The following is a 25,626-nucleotide window of genomic DNA, read 5'->3' on the forward strand; positions in this document are numbered from 1 at the left end:
AAGAACAATTAAAACACCATGCAACAAAGGAAAATCCTCCTCCTCCCCCCAACAAGTGTCCAGAGGTCTGATGTAGATTCAGGAGAAGACCCGGGAGAATTAACCCCCTCTGATGCCTCAGACCTGGACTCCTCAGATGAAGAGTATGGCCGCCCTTATTTTCAATCCGAAGATATTGGAAAATTGCTCAAACTTGTTAGGGTGACTATGGGGGTAGAAACCCCTAGAGCCACGATCAATTCAGGACACCATGTTCAGCAGTCTGGAAAGGAAAAAGCGCACATTTTTTCCTAAATATGATCAAGAGTTGGAAAAAAAACAAATAGATCTATCCCACATGCATTAAAACGCAAATACCCTTTTGACGAAGAGGTCTGTGAAAAGTGTGTGTGTGGGGGGGGGGGGGGGGGAAGTCTCCTAGGTTAGATGCAGCCATTGCTAGTACCTCTAAAGGTGTAGCACTACCATTCCATTTGAGGACATGGGAGGCCTAAGATCACCTTGACAAGAAAGCAGATGCTTTTCTGAAATCAGCCTGGGAGGCAGCGACATGGTCATTTAAACCCAGGGTGGCCGCCACTTGCACAGCAAGCACGTGCTGTGGTTAGAGTAGCTGGGTGATCAGATTAAAAACAAATGTCCAAGAGACTACTGGAGGCATTACCCTCCTTGCAGGGGGCGGCAAGATTCCTAGCAGATGCTTCTGTTGACTGTCAGATGTGCCACCCGTGCATGTGCCTTATCCAACTCAGGACGCAGAGCATTGTGGCTAAAAAAAAAAAATGTACTGCAGACTTCCAATCAAGTCTCAAACTCTGTGCAGTACCCTGTGAGGGACAGTATCTTTGGCAAAGCCTTAGATGAAATCCTAGAGAAGGCGTCAGACAAGAGAGAAGTTTTCCCGCCTCCTCCCTTTTCTAGATGCCGGGGGGATACGTCTCGCTCGTCCTTTCATGGGTCCGAATATAGAGGAGGCCGATCAGATGATGGGTCCATGCGGGGCAGACCCTGGAAAGAGTGGGGATTCCTCTTCAGTAAGCCTAGCCCCCCCCAACCTGACCCCAAACACCAATGACGCCAAAATCCCAGTGGGGGAAGACTCCGATTGTTCATCCACAACTGGGCAGCATTACCAGCTTCAATGGGCAACCAGCTTGTTGTCGGAAGGTCTACAGTTCAAATTCTCCAGCCCCCACCAAGTCGCATGATAACCCAGGTGGCCGAAAAGTCAGGCTGCACTAGAGGTCCATCTCATACAAAAACGGTCCTAATAAGAGCACCTCACCAGGAGATTATTATAGCGCCATTTATTCCATGGTGCTTTACACGTGAGGAGGGGCATACATTATAAAAACAGGTACAATAATCTTGAACAGTAAAAGTCACAACTGGTACAGGAGGAGAGGACCCTGCCCGCGAGGGCTCACAATCTATAAAGGTTTCTACAGCACCTTGTTCCTCACGCCAAAACCGGATGGCTCGCTGAGGGCAATATTCAACTTGAAGGCACTAAACCGCTATATTCAAGTGGCTAGCTTCAAAATGGAAACCCTTAAGAACGGCAATAAAAGTACTCGACCCAGACTGTTACATGGCAGTAATAGATCTTACAGATGCTTATTACCATGTGCCAATTGCTGGCCAACATCAACAGTACCGAAGACCAACCGTTACACCGATTCCTCTACCTTGTGCCAGTCATTACACTGGCTACCCATCCACTCCAGAATCCAGTACAAAACTACTACCCTCATCCACAAAGCACTCCATGGCTCAGCACCACCCTACATCTCCTCTCTGGTCTCAGTCTACCACCCTACCCGTGCCCCCCGCTCCACTAATGACCTCAGGTTAGCATCCTCAATAATCAGAACCTCCCACTCCCGTCTCCAAGACTTTACACGTGCTGCGCCGATTCTTTGGAATGCACTACCTAGGTTAATACAATTAATCCCCACAGTTTTAAGCGTGCCCTAAAAACTAATTTGTTCAGACTGGCCTACCGCCTCAATGCATTAACCTAACTATGCCTGTGTGGCCTATTAAAAAAAACAAACAAAACATAATCAGGTTCCTAGCATCATGTTCTAATACTCTATTCAGTTAATAGCACTGTCTGTACTGCTACATACTTAGGCTGTTACCTGGTTCATGCAGCTTTACATGAACACCCGAGCCTTACACTATGGCAGGTCCAAATAACTAAAGCAATTGTTACCATACACCTCTCGTGTCTCCCCTTTTCCTCATAGTTTGTAAGCTTGCGAGCAGGGCTCTCATTCCTCCTGGTATCTGTTTTGAACTGTGATTTCTGTTATGCTGTAATGTCTATTGTCTGTACAAGTCCCCTCTATAAGTTGTAAAGCGTTGTGGAATATGTTGGCGCTATATAAATAAAAATTAAAGATTGGTGGTATACATTGAAAAAATTCCCACCCATCTGCAATACCAATGCTTTCCCTTTGGGGTGGCTATAGCTCCACATATATTTACAAAAATTATTTCCGAAGTAGCGTCTTTTATCAGAAAGGAAGATATAATACTGGTACCCTATTTGGACAATTTTCTTGTAATAGCAGACAGCAAAGAAAACTGCGTAAAAACAGTCACGAGTGCTGGAAGTACTGACCAAGCTAGGCTGGATAGTAAACCTAAAAAAATCAAAATTGGTCCCAGCTCAGATTCAAGAATTCCTCGGGATCCAATTAGATTCAATCAAACAAGAGTGTCCTTCCGCAGAGGAAAATTCAAGCCATTCAACAAAAATAAAACTGTTCCAACCGGGACAGCCCATTTCGCTATGGAAGGCAATGTCACTCTTGGGTGTTCTAACAGCAACAATCCCAGCGACCGGGTGGGCGCAAGCCCACACGAGAGAATTGCAATGGCAGATACTATCCGAGCAAACAAAAAATCCATACAACCTGAATTGGAAAACTCTTCTATAACCAAGAGTTTAAGACTCATTAAGATGGTGGCTGAGAACAGAGAATTTAAACAACGCGGTGCCTTGGTCAGTGCAGAATCCAGTGGTGCTAACTACCGATGCAAGCCCATGGAGTTGGGGAGCACACCTAGAGGGTCAAGTCTTACAGGGTCAATGGGGGGCCTCAATGAGAGCAGCATCTTCCAATCTAAAAACTGTCAGCAGTGAGGCAAGCACTTCATATAGGAAAAAAATACAGGGAAAACATGTGGTGGTGGTGTCCAACAACACAACTATAGCTTGCATAAATCGGCAAGGGGGCACAAGATCAGCATGCATCCCTTATGGCAGAGGCCAAAGATCTGTTCATATGGGCAGAAAACAACCTTCTTTCCCTAGTGGGAACATGCTTAAAAGGGTCAAACTGGTAGCCGATTTGTTAAGCAATAACATATTACATCAAGGAGAGTGGTCCCTGAACCAGAAAATATTTGGGACAATCTGCCAGCTGGGGCACTCCAGAAATAGACTTGTTTGCTACAAAAGAAAATCGGAAAGTGAGGAAGTTCTACACTCTGAACCCAAGAGAACACCCGGAGGGAGCGGATGCGCTTCTGTACCGATGGAACTTTCGTCTAGCTTGTGTTTCCCCCAATACCATTAATCCCGACAGACCAAGAAAATCCCGGAAGACAAGGCATGAGTAATCCTTGTCGCTCCCTTTTGGCCAAAAAGGCATGGTTCACGTGGCTCAGACGCGTGTCTCTGACCCATGGATCCTTCCAGATACTCTAAACCTCCTACACCAGGGACCAGTACAACACCCTCAAGTACACAGGCTCCATCTCACCACCTGGAACTTGAGAGGGGGCTCCTACTAGCAAAGGGATTCTTGAACCCTTTGGTTTGCTCGCCAGCAGGAAAAAGGTCATGTCAGACAAATGCCAGAAAATTTGGCAGAACTTCTTGGAATTCTCTGTGACAATTGTCTGAAATGAGCCAAGAAATTCCAGTAAAAGAAATTTTGGAGGGGGGGGGGGGGGAAGGCCTCATGGTCAACTATTGCATGGTTGCGTGCTGCTATTTCAACTTCATATCCTTCCTCTGGTCAAGTTTCCCCACTGGGTGTTACGGCTCACTCCACACGTGCTATTGCCACATTCTGGGCAGAAAGGGCAAATGCTTCTGTGGAACAGATTTATAGAGTGGTGGTATGGTCTTCACCCTCCACCTTCTTCTGACATAAGATTATAGGCTAGACTTAGGTCTGTCAAACCTTTCTTTTGGGAGGAAAGTTCCATCTGCTGTTGTCCCACCCTAGGAGTCTTTCTATTTGTTCCTCATGTATGGTGCTGTCATGGTAAAAGGAAAATGATTACTTACCGGTAATTTGATTTTCCAGAACCATGACGGCACCGCACTAATTCCCACCCTATCTTGGTGATGGTTGTGTGATGCACACAAAGAATATACGTATATAGAAACAAATAAGTGACCATACAAAATGAATGTAACATACGTGTACTAACAAGGCGGTCATCTTCCATACTCTGAAACAAACTGAGAGGTGCCGCCCCTTCTGTTATCTCTGCTGCAGGTTTCCTGTTCCTGGGGGCATATGCCATCTCACGTACAGTGCTGTCATGGTTCTGGAAAATCAAATTACCAGTAATTATCATTTTTCCTATTAGTTCATTTTGATCACTGATGTGGTTTCAGTGATCAAAAAAAAAAATGGTAAATCAAACTCCCCTTTGTCACCCTCTGGTACTGGGTTGCAAAGCTAGACTCTAGGGACCCTAACAAGAAATGGTAGCCAGTCTTGAGTTTTATTTCCCCTGCTTTCTGAAGTTGCCTTAAATCCCTTATGGTTCAAGATGAGGGCGCTATATATATATATATATATATATATATATATATATATATGTATATATATGTATATATATTGTGTGTGTATATATATATATATATATATATATATATATATATATATATATATATATATATATATATATATATATATATATATATATATAATTTTTTTTTTTTTTTTTCTTTCCCAAGGTGTGAAGTTCACAAGGTATAATGCAGCCTAAGGGCTTGTGCACACTACAGATTTGCTAGCAAAACCTGACAATCCTGTTGCCAGCAAAATGAATGTGAAACCTGAAGTGTCATGCACACACTGAGGGTTTTTTTTTTTCTTGCAGATTTTGGTCCTGAAAACTTAAGGGGAGGGCACCATCATACATTAATGAGTTCAACCCACAGCATGTCATGATCAAGCCAGCCAATATATAAACAGGAACAAATACAGAAGAGCAGGGATCACCATATAAAATCACAATTTTTATTAGTATAAATGTTTAGCATTTGTGTGGGTTTTGTATAAACACACAATTTCACAATACATGCCCATTATTGGCTGACTTGTATATTTGTTGCTGAAAACCTGCAGCGTGTCAATTCTGTGCATTTTTTTTTTTTTTGCCAGCTTTTTTCACCACTAAATTTATGCCAATTGTTGCCATGGTGACCCAATGTCATCCGGACAACATCCAGGTCACTAGGCACTAGCAAGTTAATCGTGCACAGTGCATGATCTACCTTAAATAACATGTCTGCAGGACTGACGGGCTATAAGGTGTAGCAGTGCACCTGAATTGCCATACCTTATAACAGTGATCAGACTGCAGAAAGTAAGGGTCCCATGGTGGGAATAAGTAAAAAAAGTTGTAAACATTTAAAATGTATCTATAAATATTATGAAAAAGGGGGTGGGGGTAGAAACAATGGTACACATTTGGTATTGCCTTGTCTGGAACAACCTGACCTATAAAACTGCTCCACTAGTTAACCCATGTAGTGGACACCGTAAAGAAGAAACAAGGCAAACTATGCTTTATCATGAAGACTAATGTAAATAAAAATGGTATAGCTTTAAATGTCATCTTGTCTGGCAAAAGCCACCATGCAACTCCATCAGCAGAAAAATAAAGTTGTAGCGCTTGGAATAAGTCAATGCAAATTTGTTTTCCTATAAAATAGTTTTTATTCTGTAAAAGCACCAAATGATATGAATGTGTTATCACTGCAGTCGTACTGACCCAAAGAATAAACCTGCCTTATCAATATACACAGAACGGCATAAAATCCTGACGATCTTCCAGAAGAGGGTGAATTATCCCTAGACTCAGACTTCCCAGCAAGAGATATTACTTCTCCTCGAGTGACATAGAAGACTTTACAGCAGTAAGGAAGACTATATGGAGATTGAGGAAGAGAAAATAGCTGTCAGTACAGGAAGAGATGTTCTGAGGTCTCCGTTCTAAGAAAAAAACGGGTGTTTCCCATTCACAAAAATATCTGTGACTTAGTCCTAGAAGAATGGGAATCCCCAGAAAAAAGGCTGACCACCCCAGCGGAGATTAAGGAGAGATTTCTGGTAGATGATGAGACAGCTCCATGCTGGTCGGAAATTCCAAAAGTGGATGTCCAGATTGCTAGCGTAGCTTTAAAAGAGAAGAAAAAAAAAAAAAACCACGCTACCATTTGAGGATGCCTCCCAGTTGAAAGATCCTCTGGAACGTAAGATGGACAGACTACTATGGAAGTCATGGGAAACGTCAGCATCCTTACTGAACATCAATTTTGTATCTACCTGTGTGGCTAGGTCAATGCACTGGGCTGGTCTGGCTGGGACAACTAGAAGAGCACCTGTCCTCAGGCACTCTCAGAGAAGATATTCTAGCCTCCCTATCTTCCAGAAAGCAACAGGCTTTCTGGCAGATGCCTCTGCTGAATCTGTGAGGGTGGCAGGGAGAGCATCAGGGTTGTCCAACTCAGTAAGACAAGCACTTTGGCTAAGATCTTGGTCTAGTGATATAACTTCGAAGATGAAGCTGTATTCTTTTCCCTTTTAAGGGAAAATGTTTGGTTCTGCCTTGGATGATCTACTGGAGAAGGCCTCAGACAAAAAAAAATTACCAGAGCCTAGAACTGTAGAAGACCCTTCTGCTCTCAACCGGAGCATACTCCTTAATACAAGGGCAAGTCAGGCCGTTGGAGTTATCCAAAAGGAGAAGAGACAGGAAAATAATAATAATATATTTTTTTTATTTTATTTTTTCCCCAACCCCAAAATCAAAGAAAACAATGACTCCATCACGATGGCGGGTCTTATCTCAAACTTAAAAGGATCTGCTCAGATCAGTGGCTCTTAACATCAGTCAGAGGGGATAAAGAGTTTCTATCCTCAAAAAAAAAAAAATTAAACATTTTTATCCACACCAAAGCTACAATCCACATTGATAGCAGGAGTACAAGATCTAAGGGTACCGTCTCAGTGGCACTTTGGTCGCTACGACGGCACGATCCGTGACGCTCCAGCGTCGTAGACTGCGGTCACACTTCGCAATGCACGGCGCTGGAGCGATAATTTCATGACGTATTTGCGATGTAGAAGCCGTTGGTTACTGTGCGCACATCGTATACAATATCGTGCACACCTTTGTTACACGATGCGATCATGCCACCACAGTGGGACACTTGACGACGAAAAAGTTTCAAACGATCTGCTACGACGTACGATTCTCAGCGGGGTCCCTGATCGCAGTAGCGTGTCACACAGCGAGATCGTAAGTATATCGCTGGAGCGTCACGGATCGTGCCGTCGTAGCGACCAAAGTGCCACTGTGAGACGGTACCCTTAGTCAGCAATGTGATCTCCACAGTCCCAGAGAACGAGAGGAACAAGGGACATAATTCAAACTTATTCCTAATAAAAAAAAAAAAAAAAAAAAAAAACAAATGGGTCTCATCGAGTAGTCAACCTGAAACCCCTGAATCGATATGTAGCTTACAGAAGGTTCAAGATGGAATCCATCAGATCAACAGTACCCCTGATAGGACAAGATTTCGTCATGGCGACTATAGATTTAAAGGACTCATATTATCACGTCCAAATCCATCCAACTTATCAAATTCCTAAGATTTGCAGTCGCCAGGGGGAAAGACTTAGACCATTTTCAGTTCAATGTCCTCCCATTTGGGCTATCCTCAGCCCCAAGAATCTTCACAAAGGTCATGTCCAAAGTGATGGCCTACATCAGGGGTCAGCATATATGTATAATTCTGTACCTCGACGACCTCTTGGTAGTGGTTCCCATTCTACATGAGCATCTTCAAGCAACTGTCCAGATCTTGTCGTCCCTAGGCTGGATAGTGTACCACAAGAAATCGGGTATGATTCAGTCAACAACAAAGATCTTTTTAGGAGTCCTGCTAGACTCTTACAGCCAAACCTTTCTTACCAGAACAAAAACGGACCTTGCTTACAACAAAGATAAGAATGTTGCGGGACAAAAATAGTGTCTTTAAGATGGGCTATGTCGTTTCTCAGGACCATGACATCATGCATCCAGATGGTGGCATGGGCACAAGCCCACACCAGAATACTCCAGGCTTGTATCCTGACAAACTGGGATGGATCCCCAGATTCTTAAGACACAAATATCCAGATACCACCGCACGCAAAGTCCTCATTGACATGGTGGCTACAAAAGGAGAACTTGATCAGAGTTGTTCCCTGGTCACAGGACCCAGTGGTCACTATAAGAGTAGATGCCAGCGAAAGAGGTTGGGGAGCTACGGTGGCCCAGCACATATTTCAGGGAGACTGGCCAAGCAAGATAAGCCAATGATCTTGAACTTCAGAGAACAGAAAGCGGTAGAGGAGGTTCTCAAAGCAGCAGTAACTCTTGTTCAGAATTCCCATATCAAAATATACTCGGACAACAGTTGCCCACATTCGCCATCAGGGAAGTACAAGACACGAGGATCTAAAAATATCAGCCAGAATATTTTCGTGGGCCGAAGAAAACGTTCTCGCTGTCTGCCCTACGCATAAGGAGAAATTAAAAAAATATACAGGCCGACTTCCTGAGCAGGACAAACATCCATCCTGGAGAATGGAGTCTAGACCTGGAAGTTTTTCAAATACTGGTCAGAAGGTGGGGACAGCCAGAGGTGGACCTGTTTGCAAACGGTCAGAACACAAAGGTGGACCAGTATTTTTCACTTGATCCAACCAATCCTGGGCTGGGTGTAGATGCATTGGCACAACCATGGACAGTCACACTGGCTTGTGCTTTCCCTCCATTACCGATTCTACCAAGAGTCCTACAAAAGATAAGGACAGGGGGTCAGGGTAATCCTGGTGGCTCCATTTTGGCCCAAAAGAAGCTGGTTTGAGACTCATCAGCTTAAAGGTAGATGGACCAATAGCACTACCTCTGGTGAAGAACCTCTATCAATGGCCAATACTCCATCCAGATCCTGAGAGATTACACCTGAATGCCTGGCTTCCGAATTCTCAATTCTGAGGGCTATCAAAAAAGTCATTAAGACACTACAAAAAAAGCCAAGACAGTAACCAATTCAATCTACCAAAAAATATGTAAGACCTTATCACATGGAGTGCTCCCAAAAGGCTGAACCTAGCCAGGATGTTTGGATTTTTTTATTTTACAGGATGGCCTGGAAAAAGGTCTCGGACCCAGCACCCTCAAAGTACAGGTGGCAGCCCTGAGCTCGTATTCTGACCAATCTTTAGCTGACCACAGATGGATAAGATTTGACGGCAGCATCCTGCATATCTTCAAGGTCTATGAATATAGTCCCATCCTGGGACCTAAATATATAGTCCTGAAGGGACTTGCCTTTTCACTTTTTTGAGCCCTTGTCATCAATAAATATGGATAAGCTCGCCTGCAAAACCACCTTCCTGGTAGCAACTACAGCCAGGAGAGTAGGTGAACTACAAGCCCTGTCAATGAGCCCTACATGAAGATTTTACAAGACAGGATGTATCAAATTGCAGGATAAGACTTTTCTCCCAAAAGTCGTCTGATTTCCTCAAGTCGCAGGAGAATTCTCCCCTCCTATCAGGAACCAAAGAATGAGGAAGAACAATTCCATACTCTGGATGTTCAGAGAATGGTACTTATCTCCAAGCTTCAGAGAAAGTTACAAAGGATCAGAACATGTTTATTCATCTTCACGGCCAGAATAAAGGGAAGACTTCCAAATCTACAACTGCCAACTGGATCAAGAGAGCAATCTTGGAGGCTTAACAAATCCAGGGCCTTCCACCACCATAAAGATTCACAGCTCAATCTACCATAGCAATAGCTGTCTCCTGGGCCGAGAGCCAGTGCTTCCATTGAGCAAATATGCAGAGCTGCTACATGGTCCTCAGTCCATATGTTTTCCAAACATTACAGGCTAGACCTGATGTCAAAAGAAGACTTGGCCTTAGGAGAAAAAGTCCTTAGAGCTATAGCTATAGTCCCTCCCTAAATGTTACTCTTGGGTACAGCTCCAGGTGTGCTGTCGTGGGGGGTTACTAGAGAAATGGAATTAAACTTACCGGTAATTTGGTTTCTAGTCACCCACCACAGCAGGAGTAATCCCTCCCTTTGCTTAATATACATTCTGAAAAGAATACATATAATTTGAAGCATTCCTCCTGTGGTCCTTTTATAATAACCCCTCCCTCATCCTCCCCGTCAGTGTTATTTAACCTTCGTCATTTCCTGTCCCTATTAGGAAAGGGATAACATCCTCCAGGTGTGCTGTCGTGCTGGGTTACTAGAAACCGAATTACTGGTAAGTCTAATTCTATTTTTTGCAATAAAGCATTTTTGTGTGGCAGCCAAAAATAAACATAAATCTGTTATTTCACCAGCCCAAAGAAGTCATCTAATGACTTAAACTGCATGAGGAATGCCGTAATAAAATACAACCAATTTTCCAATTCTTAACCTGCTTCACCCCCCCCCCCCTGTTTTTTTTTTTTGTCTACCTCCCAAAGATCGCAGTGCGGCTCATATTTATCCTGAGCTTTACGCTCAGCACTTACACCTGCATGAAAATCTCTGAAGTACATGATTTCAGATGTAACCCCCAGCAGAAGATTACCTATAATGAGGCAAATGGAGACACTGGACACCGTCTGGCCTATGAGTTGGTGGTGTCTATCTCTTTATTAGGAGTGCTTAAGTGCTGTTGGCCAGTTTTCTGCACCTCTGGGGTGGGAAAAGGACAATGCTGAACAGTCCAGAGTAACGCTGCTGTCTCACTATAGTGAGTGGCTCCTTCAGGTTCATCTGAATGGAGTCACATTTAGATGGAAACCGCAAAGTACCGTATATACTCGAGTATAAGCCGAGATTTTCAGCCCAAATTTTTGGGCTGAAAGTGCCCCCTCGGCTTATACTCGAGTCACGGTCTGCGGGTGAGGGGGAGAGGGCGCTGAGGCATACTTACCTGCTTCCGGGGCTCCTGGCGCTCCCCCTGCCCGTCCCACTGTCTTCGGTGCAGCAGCCTCTTCCCCTGTTCAGCGGTCACGTGGGACCGCTCATTAGAGAAATGAATAGGCTGCTCCACCTCCCATAGGGGCGGAGCCGCATAATTCATTTCTCTAATCAGCGGTGCCGGTGACCGCTGATAGAGGAAGAGGCTGCGGCACCGAAGACCAACTGTCCGGGGGAAGGAGCGGGACGCCGGGAGCAGGTAAGTATCGCATATTCACCTGTCCTCGTTCCACACGCCGGGCGTCGCGCCATCTTCCCGGCGTCTCTCTCTCCGCACTGACTGTGCAGGTCAGAGGGCGCGATGACGCATATAGTGTGCGCGCCGCCCTCTGCCTGATCAGTCAGTGCGGAGAGACGCCGGGAAGATGGTGCCGAGGAGCTGCAAGCAAGACAGGTGAGTATGTGTTTTATTATTTTATTGCAGCAGCAGCACAGCTATGGGGCAATAATGGTGCAGAGCACTATATGGCACAGCTATGGGGCAATAATGGTGCAGAGCACTATATGGCACAGCTATGGGGCAACGGTACAGAGCACTAGATGGCACAGCTATGGGGCAACGGTGCAGAGCACTATATGGCACAGCTATGGGGCAATGGTGCGGGGCAATGGTGCGGGGCAATGGTGCAGAGCACTGTATGGCACAGCTATGGGGCAACGGTGCAGAGCACTATATGGCACAGCGGTACAGAGCACTATATGGCACAGCTATGGGGCAACGGTGCAGAGCATTGTATATATGGCACAGCTTTATGTGGAGCATCTATGGGGCCATAATGAACGGTGCAGAGCATTGTATATATGGCACAGCTTTATGTGGAGCATCTATGGGGCTATAATGAACAGTGCAGAGCATTATATGTGGCACAGCTTTGTGGAGCATCTATGGGGCCATAATGAACGGTATGGAGTATCTATTTTTAATTTTGAAATTCACCAGTACCTGCTGCATTTTCCACCCTAGGCTTATACTCGAGTCAATAAGTTTTCCCAGTTTTTTGTGGCAAAATTAGGGGGGTCGGCTTATACTCGGGTCGGCTTATACTCGAGTATATACGGTAAGTGTACAGCGCCAGATGAATGTGATCCAAAGTGTTCCAAATAAAAGCCTCAACTTTAGCAATAAAAAGCAAGCCCCACTCGGGTCCATCTGTTAACAGAAATATAGGGAGGACTTCCACACTGCTGGTAGCACAAAGGCTCTGCAAAAGTGCCCCCCCCCCCCCCTCCCAAAATTATGTGCTTCTGAGCCCCAGTGTGCCTAAACCAGTTGGTGTCCACATGATTGGCACTTCTGTAGCGATGAGAGCCCACCTAATTTACAATTGCATGTCTCCAGAAGCATGAGCTGGGCACTACCACTTGCTGGGCACTGGTGACTACAACATACTGGGCACTACAATGGCAGTTTGCAATTTTCACTCAGCAGCTTGTTTCTGGAAGACACCCATGGCATCAACTGTCACTACATCTGTAGATGACTTCCCAAAGGGGTATGATTTTCAAAATCTGGTCACTTTAGGGGTATTCTGCTCTTCTAGCACTTGTGGGCTCTGTATATGGAGTCCACAAACTATTCTAGAAAAACTCTGCACTCCAGGATGCCTCCTGTATAACAGTACTGCTTAGCCATACACTGAGACTCAGAGCTATTTGTCAATAGTGCTCTGTCCCTCCTGAGTCTTGCTACATGGCTAAGCAGTACTGTAAGCCAAATATAGGGTATTTCTACATTTAGCAGAAACTGTGGGACAAATTTTGGTGCCATTTTTACCCATTTCCCAGTGTGTAAATGTAAAATCTGGAGTTAAAACTAAATTCTGGTTAAAAATTTAATTTTTCTTCATTACCCAATGGTATAAATTTCTGACTCACCTGTGGTATCAATATGATCACTGTACACCTAGATGAGTTCATTGAGAGGTGTAATTTGTAAAATATGGGGGACACTTGTGCTCTTCTTGCACCTCCGAGGCTCTGCCAATGTGACAAGGCATGCTCAAACCAATCCAGCAAAAATGTTAACTCCAATATGGCGCCTCTTCCCTTGTGAGCTTTGCACGATGCATCCAAAAGTAGTTGTTGACCACGTGGGGTATTGACATACTCAAGAGATTGCACAACAACCTTTTGGGGCTTAACTTACAGGTACATGAGCTGGGCACAATGTATTGGGTGACTACAACATGCTGATCACTACAATAGCAGTTTGCAATTTTTACTCAACATCCTTCTGCTTGTTTTCAGAAGACACCCATGGAGTCAAAATTGTCACTACACCTGCAGATAAATTCCCAAAGGGGTAGAATTTTCAAATTGGGGTCACTTGGGGATTCTGCTTTTCAAGCACATGCGGTGGGGGCTCTGTATATGGAGTCCATAAACTATTCTGCATTCCAGGAGTCAAATGGTGCTCTCACTCCATAGTCTCTCAGCTGTACAGTTTCTAAAATGGGGGTCACTTATAGGGGGTAAACTGTTCTGGAACCTCAGGGGCTCTGCCAATGTGACATGGCACACTCAAACCAGTCCAGAAAAATCTGAACTCCATTATGGTGCTTTTTCCCTTCCTAGCTTTTCACTGTGCATCAGAAGTATTCAACCACATATGGCGGTATCTATGTACTCAGGAGAAATTGCTCAAATGTTGGGGTCTATTTTCTCCATCACTGAACAGAACTTGGGGCTAAAACTTTTTTTTTAATGGTGTCTTTTTTTATTTATTTTCAGATCAACACTGTAAAATTCTATGAAGCACCTGTGGGTTCCACTGCCACCACACTTCTAGATAAATTCCTTGAGGGGTCTAGTTTACAAAATGGTCACTTGTTGGGTTATTCCACTATTTTGACACCTCTTCAAACTCAACATGACACCTGCAGACCATTCCGTCAGTCACTCCTTCCTTGTGAACCCAAACAGTCTAGTCTTCCTCCACATATTGCGTACCGAAGTACTTAATAGATAAAGCGCAACAAATTGAGGTCCACTTTCTCCTGTTACCATTGTGAAAATAAACAAAAATTGGGGCTAAAGTAACACTTGTGAAAAGTTCAAAATTTTTTTTTTCCTTCCATGTTGCTGTAGTTCCTCTGAAGCACCTGAATGGTTAAACTTCTCAAATGTGGTTTTGAGCACCTTGAGGGGTTCATTATTGCCCAAATCAAGTCAAATGTTACCACTATCGTGAAGTACTGTCAAGCAGTCTTCAAATCAGTTGGAACTGTTGAATCTTTCCAGAGTTAAAACAAAGTGACACTGGTCACCATTGTAAATGGGTCTGATCAGGCAGGTAAAAACAGGCTTTGGAGTGACGGGGTTAATAGTCACTTACTATGGCTGCACATAATTGACAGCAAGATTGTCAGCTAGAGCAACTTAGTCATGAGACTCTGCAAGAATCCTGCAACACTTTTCTCCAGTCACATTCCATGACAGCAGTATCGGAGGATGTCTCCCCACCCTAATGGGGGACCGGAAACAGAGGTTAAATACCCCTCCCCTTCCTACAACCACCAGTGTTTTTCCTGTCCCCTATGGGGCATGAAGAGGTCCTGGATAGTGCTGCTGTGGCCGGCATTCGGGAGCACTTCTTACCCATCCATGCCAGGCAGCCGAGGTCAGGGGCACTGCTCTCCTCCATTGGCAGCTCCCATCTTCAGTCAGTGTGCAACTCGGGGACCCCCTCTCCCGCTCTTCCTGCACCTCCTTGTGGGGTGAAGCTGGGCAGTGCCATGCAGCCAGGGTCCTGTAGCTCCCTGGCACCCTCCTCCCTCCCTGCTGCTAGTTCCGGCAATGCGTGCATCCTGGAAGTGATGTCACCCAAACTTCCAGTTTGTTCCTGTGCGTTGCATGCTGAAGCGCACGTGCCGCCGGCCACTGTTTTCCAGTGCAGGCAGGGATTGGGGTGCTCTCCTCCCCCCGCATCAAACCATAGGGAAGAGGAGCACTCAACTACGCAGGGACCTCGATCCTTTAAAATCCTGGCCAGGGGATGCCTCCAGGTAAAGCCCATTTGTGTCCCTGACTGGTGAAAGACTGACCAATGGACGGTGACAAACCCTTAGGGTACCGTCACACATTGAAATTTCCATCGCTACGACGTTACGATTCGTGACGTTCTAGCGATATCGTTACGATATCGCAGTGTCTGACACGCAGCAGCGATCAGGGATCCTGCTGAGAATCGTACGTCGTAGCAGATCGTATGGAACTTTCTTTCGTCGCTTGATCACCCGCTGACATCGCTGGATCGTTGTGTGTGACAGCGATCCAGCAATGTCTTCGCTTGTAACCAGGGTAAACATCGGGTAACTAAGCGCAGGGCCGCGCTTAGTAACCCGATGTTTACCCTGGTTACAAGCGTAAACGTAAAAAAACAAACCGTACATACTCACCCGTCGGTGTCCTTCAGGTCCCTTGCCGTCTGCTTCCTGCTCTGAGTGCCGGCCGGAAAGTGAGAGCAGATCACAGCGGTGCTGCGCTCTGCTCACTGTACGGCTGCACTCAGAGCAGGAAGCAGACGGCAAGGGACCTGAAGGACACCGACGGGTGAGTATGTACTGTTTGTTTTTTTACGTTTACGCTGGTAACCAGGGTAAACATCGGGTTACTAAGCGCGGCCCTGCGCTTAGTTACCCGATGTTTACCCTGGTTACCCGGGGACTTCGGCATCGCTCCAGCGCCGTGATTGCAACGTGTGACCGCAGTCTACGACGCTGGAGCGATATTCATACGATCGCTGCGACGTCACGGATCGTGCCGTCGCAGCGATGAAAATTTCAATGTGTGACGGTACCCTTACTCTCTGCTTTTGCAGAGTCCAGCATTCACCTTCTACTGTAAGTAGCGGTTGTAGGTCCCTTGCTGTCCAGGGTATAACCTTATAGGTGACTTGATAGATAAGGTGCCAGCTGCAAGTGTGGTATGTGCCTCCAGACTGCCTTCTGCATATAATTTTCCAGCCTTGCACGGATGACTTGTTGTGTGCCAAACAGCCCTCCCTCCTGGACAGCATCAAAGCCCTCATAAAACAAAAGTTCAGTCCTCTGACTACCCTTTCCCAAGCCACAATACCACAACCACCTCCTCCAAAAAAAAAAAAAAAAAAGTTTCCCTACCGTTGATATGGAACAGCTAATTAGTATGCTGAGAAGCACCATGGAAGGGGAGAAGGAGGAAGTGAAACATTCTGTACAAGACAATGTTTTGGGGGCTAAAGCCTCGGGATCAAAAAGGGGGTTTCCCCATACACAAGTATTGAGAACCTTGTCCTTCCTGAATGGCACCTTCCTGAAAAAGGACTTGGTGTCCCTTCAGAGTTTAAAAAAACAAAACAAACAAACTTCCCACTGGAAGGCAATTGTTCCTTATGGGAGATCCCCAAAGGGGATGTGCAGGTATCCAGGGTAGCTAAAAGGACTTCTCTTCCTTTCAAAGACTCTTCCCGGCTCTAGGATCCCTTGGATTGTAAAATCAAGAGCTTAAGAAAATCTTGGGACACCTCCCCTAATATGCTGAAAATGAACATGGCCTCTACATGTCACCAAGTTTTTTTTTTTTTGTTTTTTTTTTCCCCCGCTGGCTACATATGTTAGAAAATCACCTTGCTCAGGGCACTTCTAGGGAGGAGATACTGGACTCTTCCCTACTCCAAAAAGCAACATGGTTCCTGGCAGATGCCTCGGCTGAGTCGTCCATGTATCTGCTAGATCAGCAGTACTCTCCAATTCATCTAGGAGAGCACTATGGCTTAAGTCATGGGGGGGGGGGGGTTACTTTACCTCCAAAACTAAGCTCTGCGGTATTCCCTTACAAGGACTCTGTTTGGTCCAGCCCTTGATGAAATTTTAGACAAGGCTACAGAACTTTCCCCCCGGGCAAAAAATCTTGTAAATCACAGCAGGACAATATCCAAGCAGATTTCCTCAGCAGAAAGGACATCCACTGGGGAGAATGGTGCCTGAACCAGGAGGTCTTCCTGTCCCTGGTATCAAAGTGGGGGAGTCCCAATGTAGACCTGTTTGCCAATGGTCAGAACACAAAGGCGAGAACATTTCTCCCTCAATCCCAAGTATGGAGCACCGGGGATAATGCCTTCACCCAACCTTAGAAATTCAGCCTGGCGTACGCCTTTTCACCAGTTCCAATGTTGGCAAGAACACTACAAAAAATCTGTTCAGTTCGAGTCACCACAATTCTGATTGCACCCAAGTGGTCAGAAAGAAGCTGGTGCAGCACATTGGTGGACATGGCTCAGGAAGGTCCCCTTCCTCTTCCCCAGAAGGTCAACCTTCAACAGGGTCCCCTATTACACCCAGATTTAAAGATTGAACCTTGCAGCCTGGTTACTGAGGCCAAAATTCTAAAAGCCAAGGGTCTCTCAAATGGAGTAATACAAACTCTCCAGAAGAGTAGAAAACCAGTAACCAACGCTATCTATGGCAGTCTGGAAACTATTATCCTGGTGTCTCCTGGACACAACTGATCCTTTTTCCATCCTAATATTGCACAAACTTTTAGACTTCCTTCAAAAGGTGTTCGGGGTTGGGACAAACACCTAGTACACTGAAAGTACAGGTCTTGGCTCTTAGTTCCTTTTTTGATCAGGATTTAGCTGGCCATCACTGGGTTAAACGCTTCATGATGTCTGCAGCTAGGATTTGTCCTAGACTTCATAGTCAAGTTCCTCCCTGGGACTTGAATCTGGTCCTTTAATAGTTTAACCCAGGATCCGTTCAAACCTCTCCCATCTTTGATTATAAAACCTGACCCTTGAAACTTTTTTTTTTTTTTGTTTTTTTTTCTAGTGGCAATGACTACCGCTAGGCATGTCGGAGGGCTTCAGGCCCTATCCATACAAGAGCCATGTTTAACTACCACTACAGATGGCGTTATCCTTCGGTTAGTTCCCTCCTTTGTGCCTAAAGTAGTCTCAGATTTCCATAGGTCAGGATACCGTGCTATCCTCATTCTGTCCAAATCCCTCCAATGCGAAGGAAGTCTCATACCCTGGATGTTCGCAGGTTTTATTTAATTTTTTTTCCCTCCAGCAAACAAAGTTGGAGGATTGACCAGAACCTACTTAAGGTACCGTCACACTAAGCGACGCTGCAGCGATATAGACAACGATCCGATCGCTGCAGCGTCGCTGTTTAGGTCGCTGTAGAGATGTCAAACACAGCAGCTCCAGAACGATGCAGGAGCGATCCTGTGACGTAACGGTGACTCACTTATCGTTCTCACAGGTCGTTAGCTCCATGTTTAACATTGCTGGCATCGTTGCTTTTACTGTCAAACACGACGATACACGCCGACCTGACGACCAAATAAAGTTCTGGACTTCTAGCTCCGACCAGCGATATCACAGCAGGATCCTGATCGCTGCTGCGTGTCAAACTAAACGATATCGCTAGCGAGGACGCTGCAACGTCACGGATCGCTAGCGATATCGTTATAAAGTCGTTTAGTGTGACGGTACCTTTAGTCAGTTCTCAAGAGAGAAGAAAGGTAAGAAGCCAGCTAAAAATACAATTGCTAACTGGATCAAGCAAGCCATCTGTCGAGCATGTACATTGCAGAACCTTTCACCTCCTGCACCGTTGAAGGCCCACTCTACTCGTTATGGATCAACGTCATGGGCAGAAAGGGCATCTTCAGAGCAGATATGCAGAGCCACCACCTGGTTGTCAGTCCATACATTCACCAGGCAGTACAGACTAAATTTCAATAGGGACTTATCGTTTTGCAGACTAGTTCTGCTGGCTGTTGTCCCTCCTAAGAAATTAGTTGTTGGTGTAAAGGTACCGTCACACTAAGCGACGCTGCAGCGATACAGACAACGATGCTGATCGCTGCAGCGTCGCTGTTTGGTCGCTAGAGAGCTGTCACACAGACCGCTCTCCAGTGACCAACGATGCCGAGGTCCCCGGGTAACCAGGGTAAACATCGGGTTACTAAGCGCAGGGCCGCGCTTAGTAACCCGATGTTTACCCTGGTTACCAGCGTAAAATGTAAAAAAACAAACAGTACATACTTACATTCGCGTCCGCTTCCTGCACTGACTGAGCGCCGGCCCTAACAGCAGAGCGGTGACGTCACTGCTGTGCTGTACTTTCACTTTCACCTTACGGCGCTCAGTCAGTGTGGGAAGTGGACACCGGGGGACGCGAAGGTGAGTATATAGTTTTTTTGTGTGTTTTTTTACATTTTACACTGGTAACCAGGGTAAACATCGGGTTACTAAGCGTGGCCCTGCGCTTAGTAACCCGATGTTTACCCTGGTTACCAGTGTAAAACATCGCTGGTATCGTTGCTTTTGGTGTCAAACACGACGATACACGCCGGTCTGACGACCAAATAAAGTTCTGAACTTTGTTCAACGACCAGCGATATCACAGCAGGATCCTGATCGCTGCTGCGTGTCAAACTAAACGATATCGCTAGCCAGGACGCTGCAACGTCACGGATCGCTAGCGATATCGTTTAGTGTGACGGTACCTTTACTCCGATACTGCTGTTGTGGAAGGTGACTGGAGAAAATAGAATTAGTCTTACCAGTAATTCGGTTTCTAGGAACCTTCCACAACAGCACTAACTTCCCTATCTGATATTCTTATTGGATGATTCCTGCACTTGAGTGGTAACTATTCATCCTAGTGTCCAGAAAAAACACTGGTGGTTGTAGGAAGGGGTATTTTAACCTTTGTGTTTCCTGTCCCCCATTAGGGCAGGTAACTATTGCAAAACAATGGGGAGACAAAGAGCACAATAGGGTCTTATCCACATTACAGGAGAACATACACCAAATTTGCTCACCTGGTTAGGATGAGATTAGAGCATGTAGATAGCGGCTGCTGCAGATCCACAGGTCTTCACCGACCAGAGAAAATAATGTCTTCAAAGGGAAATTTGTAGTTAAAATTCGGCGCTGCTGCTGAGATGAATTTCAGGAGAGTATAGTTGATTCACAGTGGTTTTATTCAATGCGTTTCAGGGGTTTCACGCCCCCTTCATCAGGAAATACCACCTGATTTCCTGATGAAGGGGGCATGAGACCCCTGAAACGCATTGAATAAAATCACTGACTCAACTATACTCTCCTGAAATTCATCTCAGAGGCAGCGCAGAATTGTAACTACAAATTTCTCTTTGAAGACATTAGGGCAGGTAGACATCCTCCAATACTGCTGTCATGGAAGGTTCCTAGAAACCAAATTACCAGTAAGACTAATTCTTTTCTGAATGCTGTTGTAGGCTACAGCCACGTTTTGCTGTGCGAACTGCAATTGTTTCTGCTAACGCTTTTATGCTGGTAGCATTTGGGGTATTAATGGGCAACTTTGACTTGGTATCTTTCAAACTGATCAGTATATGAAAATGAGCTTTCAAAGGGTACCTGTGGGTTTTCTTTAAAGTGTTTCTTTTGAGTATACATTATGACAAGTGTTTGCTTCTATGACAGAAGGATGATCTAGGGAGAAGTAAAGATTGCTGGGGATGCCCAACTGACACTCCAGCGCTTTCTACATGCAGCAATGCTGACATCTTCCGTAGGATAAACGCCATGCTGGATAATTCACTGGACTTCACTGGGGTGTGTACTACCCCCAATGCCAAGGGTAAATGTGACCATCTTCAAGGTAAACATTTTGTCTATATATTGACTTTTTAAATTTTAGGAATGTGTTTGAGCAGTGGGGGCCCTGCCAGCAGGTGTCAGTGCCTGGGCCCACCGGAGGATTCTCCGGTGGGCCAGTCCGAGCCTGATTCTTAGGGTATGTTTCTACTATCCGTATTGCTGGTGCTTTGGATGGAGCGGAAAACTCGCGCCGCCCCCTTCTATACACACGGTAACTCCAGATGTGTTCATTGTACACATCCAGATTCTCCGCACCCCATTCATAGGGCCCTGTGTCTTACCTGGCGACAGAGCGTCGCCGCAAGGTAAACACATGCTGCAATCTAAAGACGCGCCGCATGTCCAGAAACGCAGGGCCGCCAGATGCGTGTTTGTACGCATATTGGAGACGGGATTTCGAAAATCCCCCCCCCCTCCCCTCCATTATGCTGTAACATCTGGACGCTGCGGCTCTAGGCAGCATTCAATCTGCAGCTATTCCGGATGTAATCCGGCCTGTGGACACATGCCCTAATAGGATGCTTAATGTATGCGGTTTTTTTTTCCACGGCTATCGCGTTTTTATATTTAATATTCCTTAACATGTGCACATAGCCTTATTGTGATTTACAAATACAGAAGTGAGAGCAGAGCTGTTACATATGCAACTCTGCTCTCCTCCACCATACTGACAGTGCTGTGAGATGAGAACGGCAACATGTAGCATACAACTCTCCTCTTTGAACTTGCCATCACAGTAGTTGCCAGCAGTGAGATCTGAATGACCTGGAGAGGAGAGCTAAGCCCACTGCAAGTACCTCTCTGCATTTTGTTACAAGTTCCATGTCCTGGTGCATGTAATCAGTTGGTACTGGTAATGAGATCTCAATGACCTGGTAACTCTTCAGTCATAAAGGGAACAGTCACCAGGTTTTTCCAATGAGGTAAGCCCTCATAAAGCACTGTAATATGCTGCATATATGGCCCAAGCCAGCCTTCAAGACAAACTTTCTCACCTACAGGGAGGTCTGGTTCAAGCATCACTGGCCTCGATCCACTGCTTCCTCTTGTGACACTGTCCTGCACAGCTTCATGTTGGTGGCTCATTCGGTTATCCAGTGCCCAGCATCGCGCTCCAGTACAGGCATACTTCTGTCCTGTTGTGGGCAGAGTAACGAACAGCAGTGCATGGCAAAAGGCCAAAGAGTGCACGCTCATTGCATGTGCAGGAGCACAATTCTGGACAATGGATGACAGGATGCATCATCCACATGAATCAGTGCAGGAGGACTGCATTGGAAGAGGAGGCACCAGGTTAAGACCAGACTTCCCTTTAGGTGAGGTTTATAGTATATCAGAATGCTGTATGAGGGCTTGCAGGTACAGGCTTTGCTTCATATGGGGAAAAACCTGGTGACAGGTTCCCTTTAACATATTGTGTAGGGAAAGCTGGTTTTGATCATCTTTAGGTGCTTAACCGCCCACTCCCCAACCCTCCCGCCCCCCCCCCAGTTGTAAGCAGGCAAACATCCCATAGTAGAATGTCAAACACCCCCTTGGTTACAGTGCAAATTGGTAAGTAAACTTTCCAAACCACATCCTGAAAAACTTATTGTAATCTTCAGCCACTTTTTCTTAATGTTTGTCTACGGGTTTCTTTGAAATCTGCAGGATCTGAAGACTTTAGTGTGAAAAGCTGCCTTTTTTTTTTTTTTTTTTTTTTCAGGTTTAAAAAAAAAAAAAAGCTACCTGTGCTGTCCAGCAGATGCTTTCTCCTTTCTCTATGCATGTGCTGCAGTAATTCTTAAATTTCATGGTTTAGTTCCAAGGGCTGATGACATTTGTCATGCATAGTACAATCAACTGTTCAGAAGCTTATCCATATGGCTTCCTGGTAAACGGCAGTTCAGAACTCTTGTCTCTATTCCAGGCAAACAGATTATACTAGCACAATGATGAAGCCTTGCACTGCTGCTGATTCAGGCTGGGCATCTATCCAAAACTGTGTGGGAGGGATCCTGAAGGGGATGAAGGCAGGGACAAACAATGTCCCTGCATTTGTGCACAGAAGCCTGTAGTGACTTTTTTTGTTTTCTTGCCAACTGCAGATTCGATGTTTTGATTTTGCATTTTTCCCTCAGTGTACAAAATGGCTATGTTTGAATTCTGCCTGCAGGATAGAGGGTCGTGTGCGATGTAATGATTTAGGAGTTGCCTGCTGCAGGTGGCAATTTCCTTGCATTAAATGTCAGACACTAGCTTTTTCATTCCTGTTCCTGAGCAGACTTTGCAGATACAGAAGGAGCTACCGCAAGTAGGATGCTCTTCCCAACATCACATGATCAGTCTCCTCGTGGCCTTCCTGACACAAATGACTTGTGCCTTGGTCTGCAATCCCTCAGCCTCACAGGTTGGGACCGGCCATGGAGCACTCAGGACTCTGAGATTGCTGGGCAGTCCAGCACCCCATCAGCAGCACAGTCAGGTGAGAAACTTCATTTCATATTGCTATTAAGCTTTACAAAGTTAATTCTTATCTTCTAAAATTTAGTTTTGGCAGTAAGTGTTACGTTTAATGTGACTTGACTTGTTAATCCTTTGTGTTAAAGCCTGGTAGATTTGATGGTGGTCCTGAGATCCCTGTCAGTCACTTGGCCATAGAGCAAAAGTGGGATCCCACAAACCTCCATGGCCCTCATTGAAGTGAGCGAGCTCTTGCTCTGTTACTAACCCAGCTTGTCATACTCTACCAAGCTGTTAACCATGTGGTGGTGCTGGATTAGTGCAAAGGGTGAGATCTTGTTTTCGGAGGGCCATGGTGGTTTGAGGACTCTAAGGACCTCATTTGATGTTTCTAAATCACTCAACCTATCCCACTTCACCATTTACATGCATGCACTCTATTTGCCTGGCTATAGAGAAGATGTAGATGGCTGTGGTAAAGGGGTACAATGGTGGAGATTGGGGGGGAGGAGAGGGATAAATGATTGAAACGGCCAAACCTTCATAAACATAGGACAACATGAATGGTGTGGTTCCTACCCTCACACTACCTGTAACTTACACTGCTTCTCCCCCACCCTATTGGTTATTGCATCACATCATGTGATATCAGGAGGCTGGCTGCTACTAGCAGTGGGGAGTAGGCTAGACTCCCAGTATCAGACCCCAGATTAGCAGATGGTATCAGGGGCATGCAGTCAACCCCCCCCCACCCCGACTGCATTCAGCTTATGTATGTTGTAGGCTGTAATAAGGCCTCTTTCACACTTCGTCTTTATGCTTGAGTCGCAATCGGTCTTTTTTTTTTTTTTTTTTTTTTTTAAATGCAGCATCCTGCATTTTCCTGTAGATTTGTATCGCTCTCACAATCTTTCCTGCTTGGCAACGCAGACGGAAGTGTGAAAGCAAACACTTCGTTGGTACGTCGCGCCGATGCTTTGACGGCCCCGTACCGACGAAAGTGTGAAAGCCTAAGGCCTCTTTCACACTTCCGTCTTTTGCCATCCGTTTTTTTGGTAAAAAAACAGAATACAAATGTGCCCGCAGGATGTGTTTTTCTTGCCATAGACTTTTGATGACTGATTGCGACAGCTGGCCATCCGTCACATCCATCTTGCAACGGATGCGTCGTGTTTTTGTGGACCGTTGTGACGAAAAACGTTCAAGGGAACGTTTTTTTTCCTCCATCGGATCCGCCATTTCCGACCACATGCGTGGCCAGAACTCCGCCCCCCCCTCCTCCCTGGACTTCATGATGGGCAGTGGATGCGTCGGAAAACTGCATCCGCTGCCCACGTTGTGCACAATTTTGCACAACGTCGGTACGTAGGGCCGACTGTTTGCGACAGCCCCATACTGACGAAAATGTGAAAGAGGCTTTAAAGGGTGCAGCACTCAAACTAATCTGTAGCAGCTCAAATGGTTTTGATTAAACTTAAAATAAGCAGCCCAGTAAAATGAATCATTGCTCTGGAATTGAGGCATCGGCACCTGTATCATACTGCTCTCGGTAGCAAAAACCTGGTAACAGATTCCCTTAAGGCAGTGATTCAGCAAAATGTATCCTCTGGAACATCCAATGCCAATCCCATAAATAAATACTGCGGAGATCTAAAGCGAACAACTCTGGCATCCAGTATGTTCAGGCTTCTATCTTTCCCAAAGGTGGGTGTTGGCTTGTATGCAGCTTGAACATGACAATCAAGCAAAACTGTTTCATGGGACTTGTTTACTAGACTGTAAATTCTGTTAAAGCAAGATGTTGAATTTAAGGATGATGCTGTACAATTGTGTTGAAGAAAAGTTTTTGTTTTTTTAGTTTTCAACCTTCTCCACAATCCTTTGGGAAAACCTCCACCTCTTGGCTTCTTGCCCTTGGACCCGATTGGCTCAGACTTGGTGGATAAGTACCCTTCCCCACTGCTTCGTAATTCGCGACTGGACAGCCGATCAATTTTGGACTCTCGTTCTAGCAGCCCTTCTGACTCTGATACTAGTGGATTCAGCTCTGGCTCAGACCACCTCTCTGACTTGATTGTAAGCATAATGTTGATTGTTAATACAATGGATCAAGTGTATAACTTAATAATACATTATCCAAGTGACATGTATTTATGCTTTTATGTAGTCATTCGTATGCAATAGCACTAAATTTCGGCTCTGTCTATGGCAGTGATGGGCAACCTTTTGAGCTTGGTGTGTCA

At 45.5% G+C, this 25,626-nt stretch overlaps 1 protein-coding gene across 2 annotated transcripts in view; it reads left to right on the top strand.

Annotated features, from left to right (window-relative positions):
• The window catches only part of CPEB1 (cytoplasmic polyadenylation element binding protein 1), a 106,421-nt gene that overhangs the window by 35,658 nt on the left and 45,137 nt on the right, over positions 1-25,626 (top strand). For both annotated transcript variants that reach the window (XM_077263994.1, XM_077263995.1), the window contains exons 2-4: positions 20,765-20,942; positions 23,205-23,405; positions 25,242-25,459. In XM_077263994.1, the coding sequence (XP_077120109.1) occupies positions 20,765-20,942; positions 23,205-23,405; positions 25,242-25,459 (597 nt within the window). The remainder of the gene's footprint in view (positions 1-20,764; positions 20,943-23,204; positions 23,406-25,241; positions 25,460-25,626) is intronic.

The sequence above is a fragment of the Ranitomeya variabilis genome, chromosome 5, assembly GCF_051348905.1.
Source record: "Ranitomeya variabilis isolate aRanVar5 chromosome 5, aRanVar5.hap1, whole genome shotgun sequence".
Classification (NCBI taxonomy): domain Eukaryota; kingdom Metazoa; phylum Chordata; class Amphibia; order Anura; family Dendrobatidae; genus Ranitomeya; species Ranitomeya variabilis.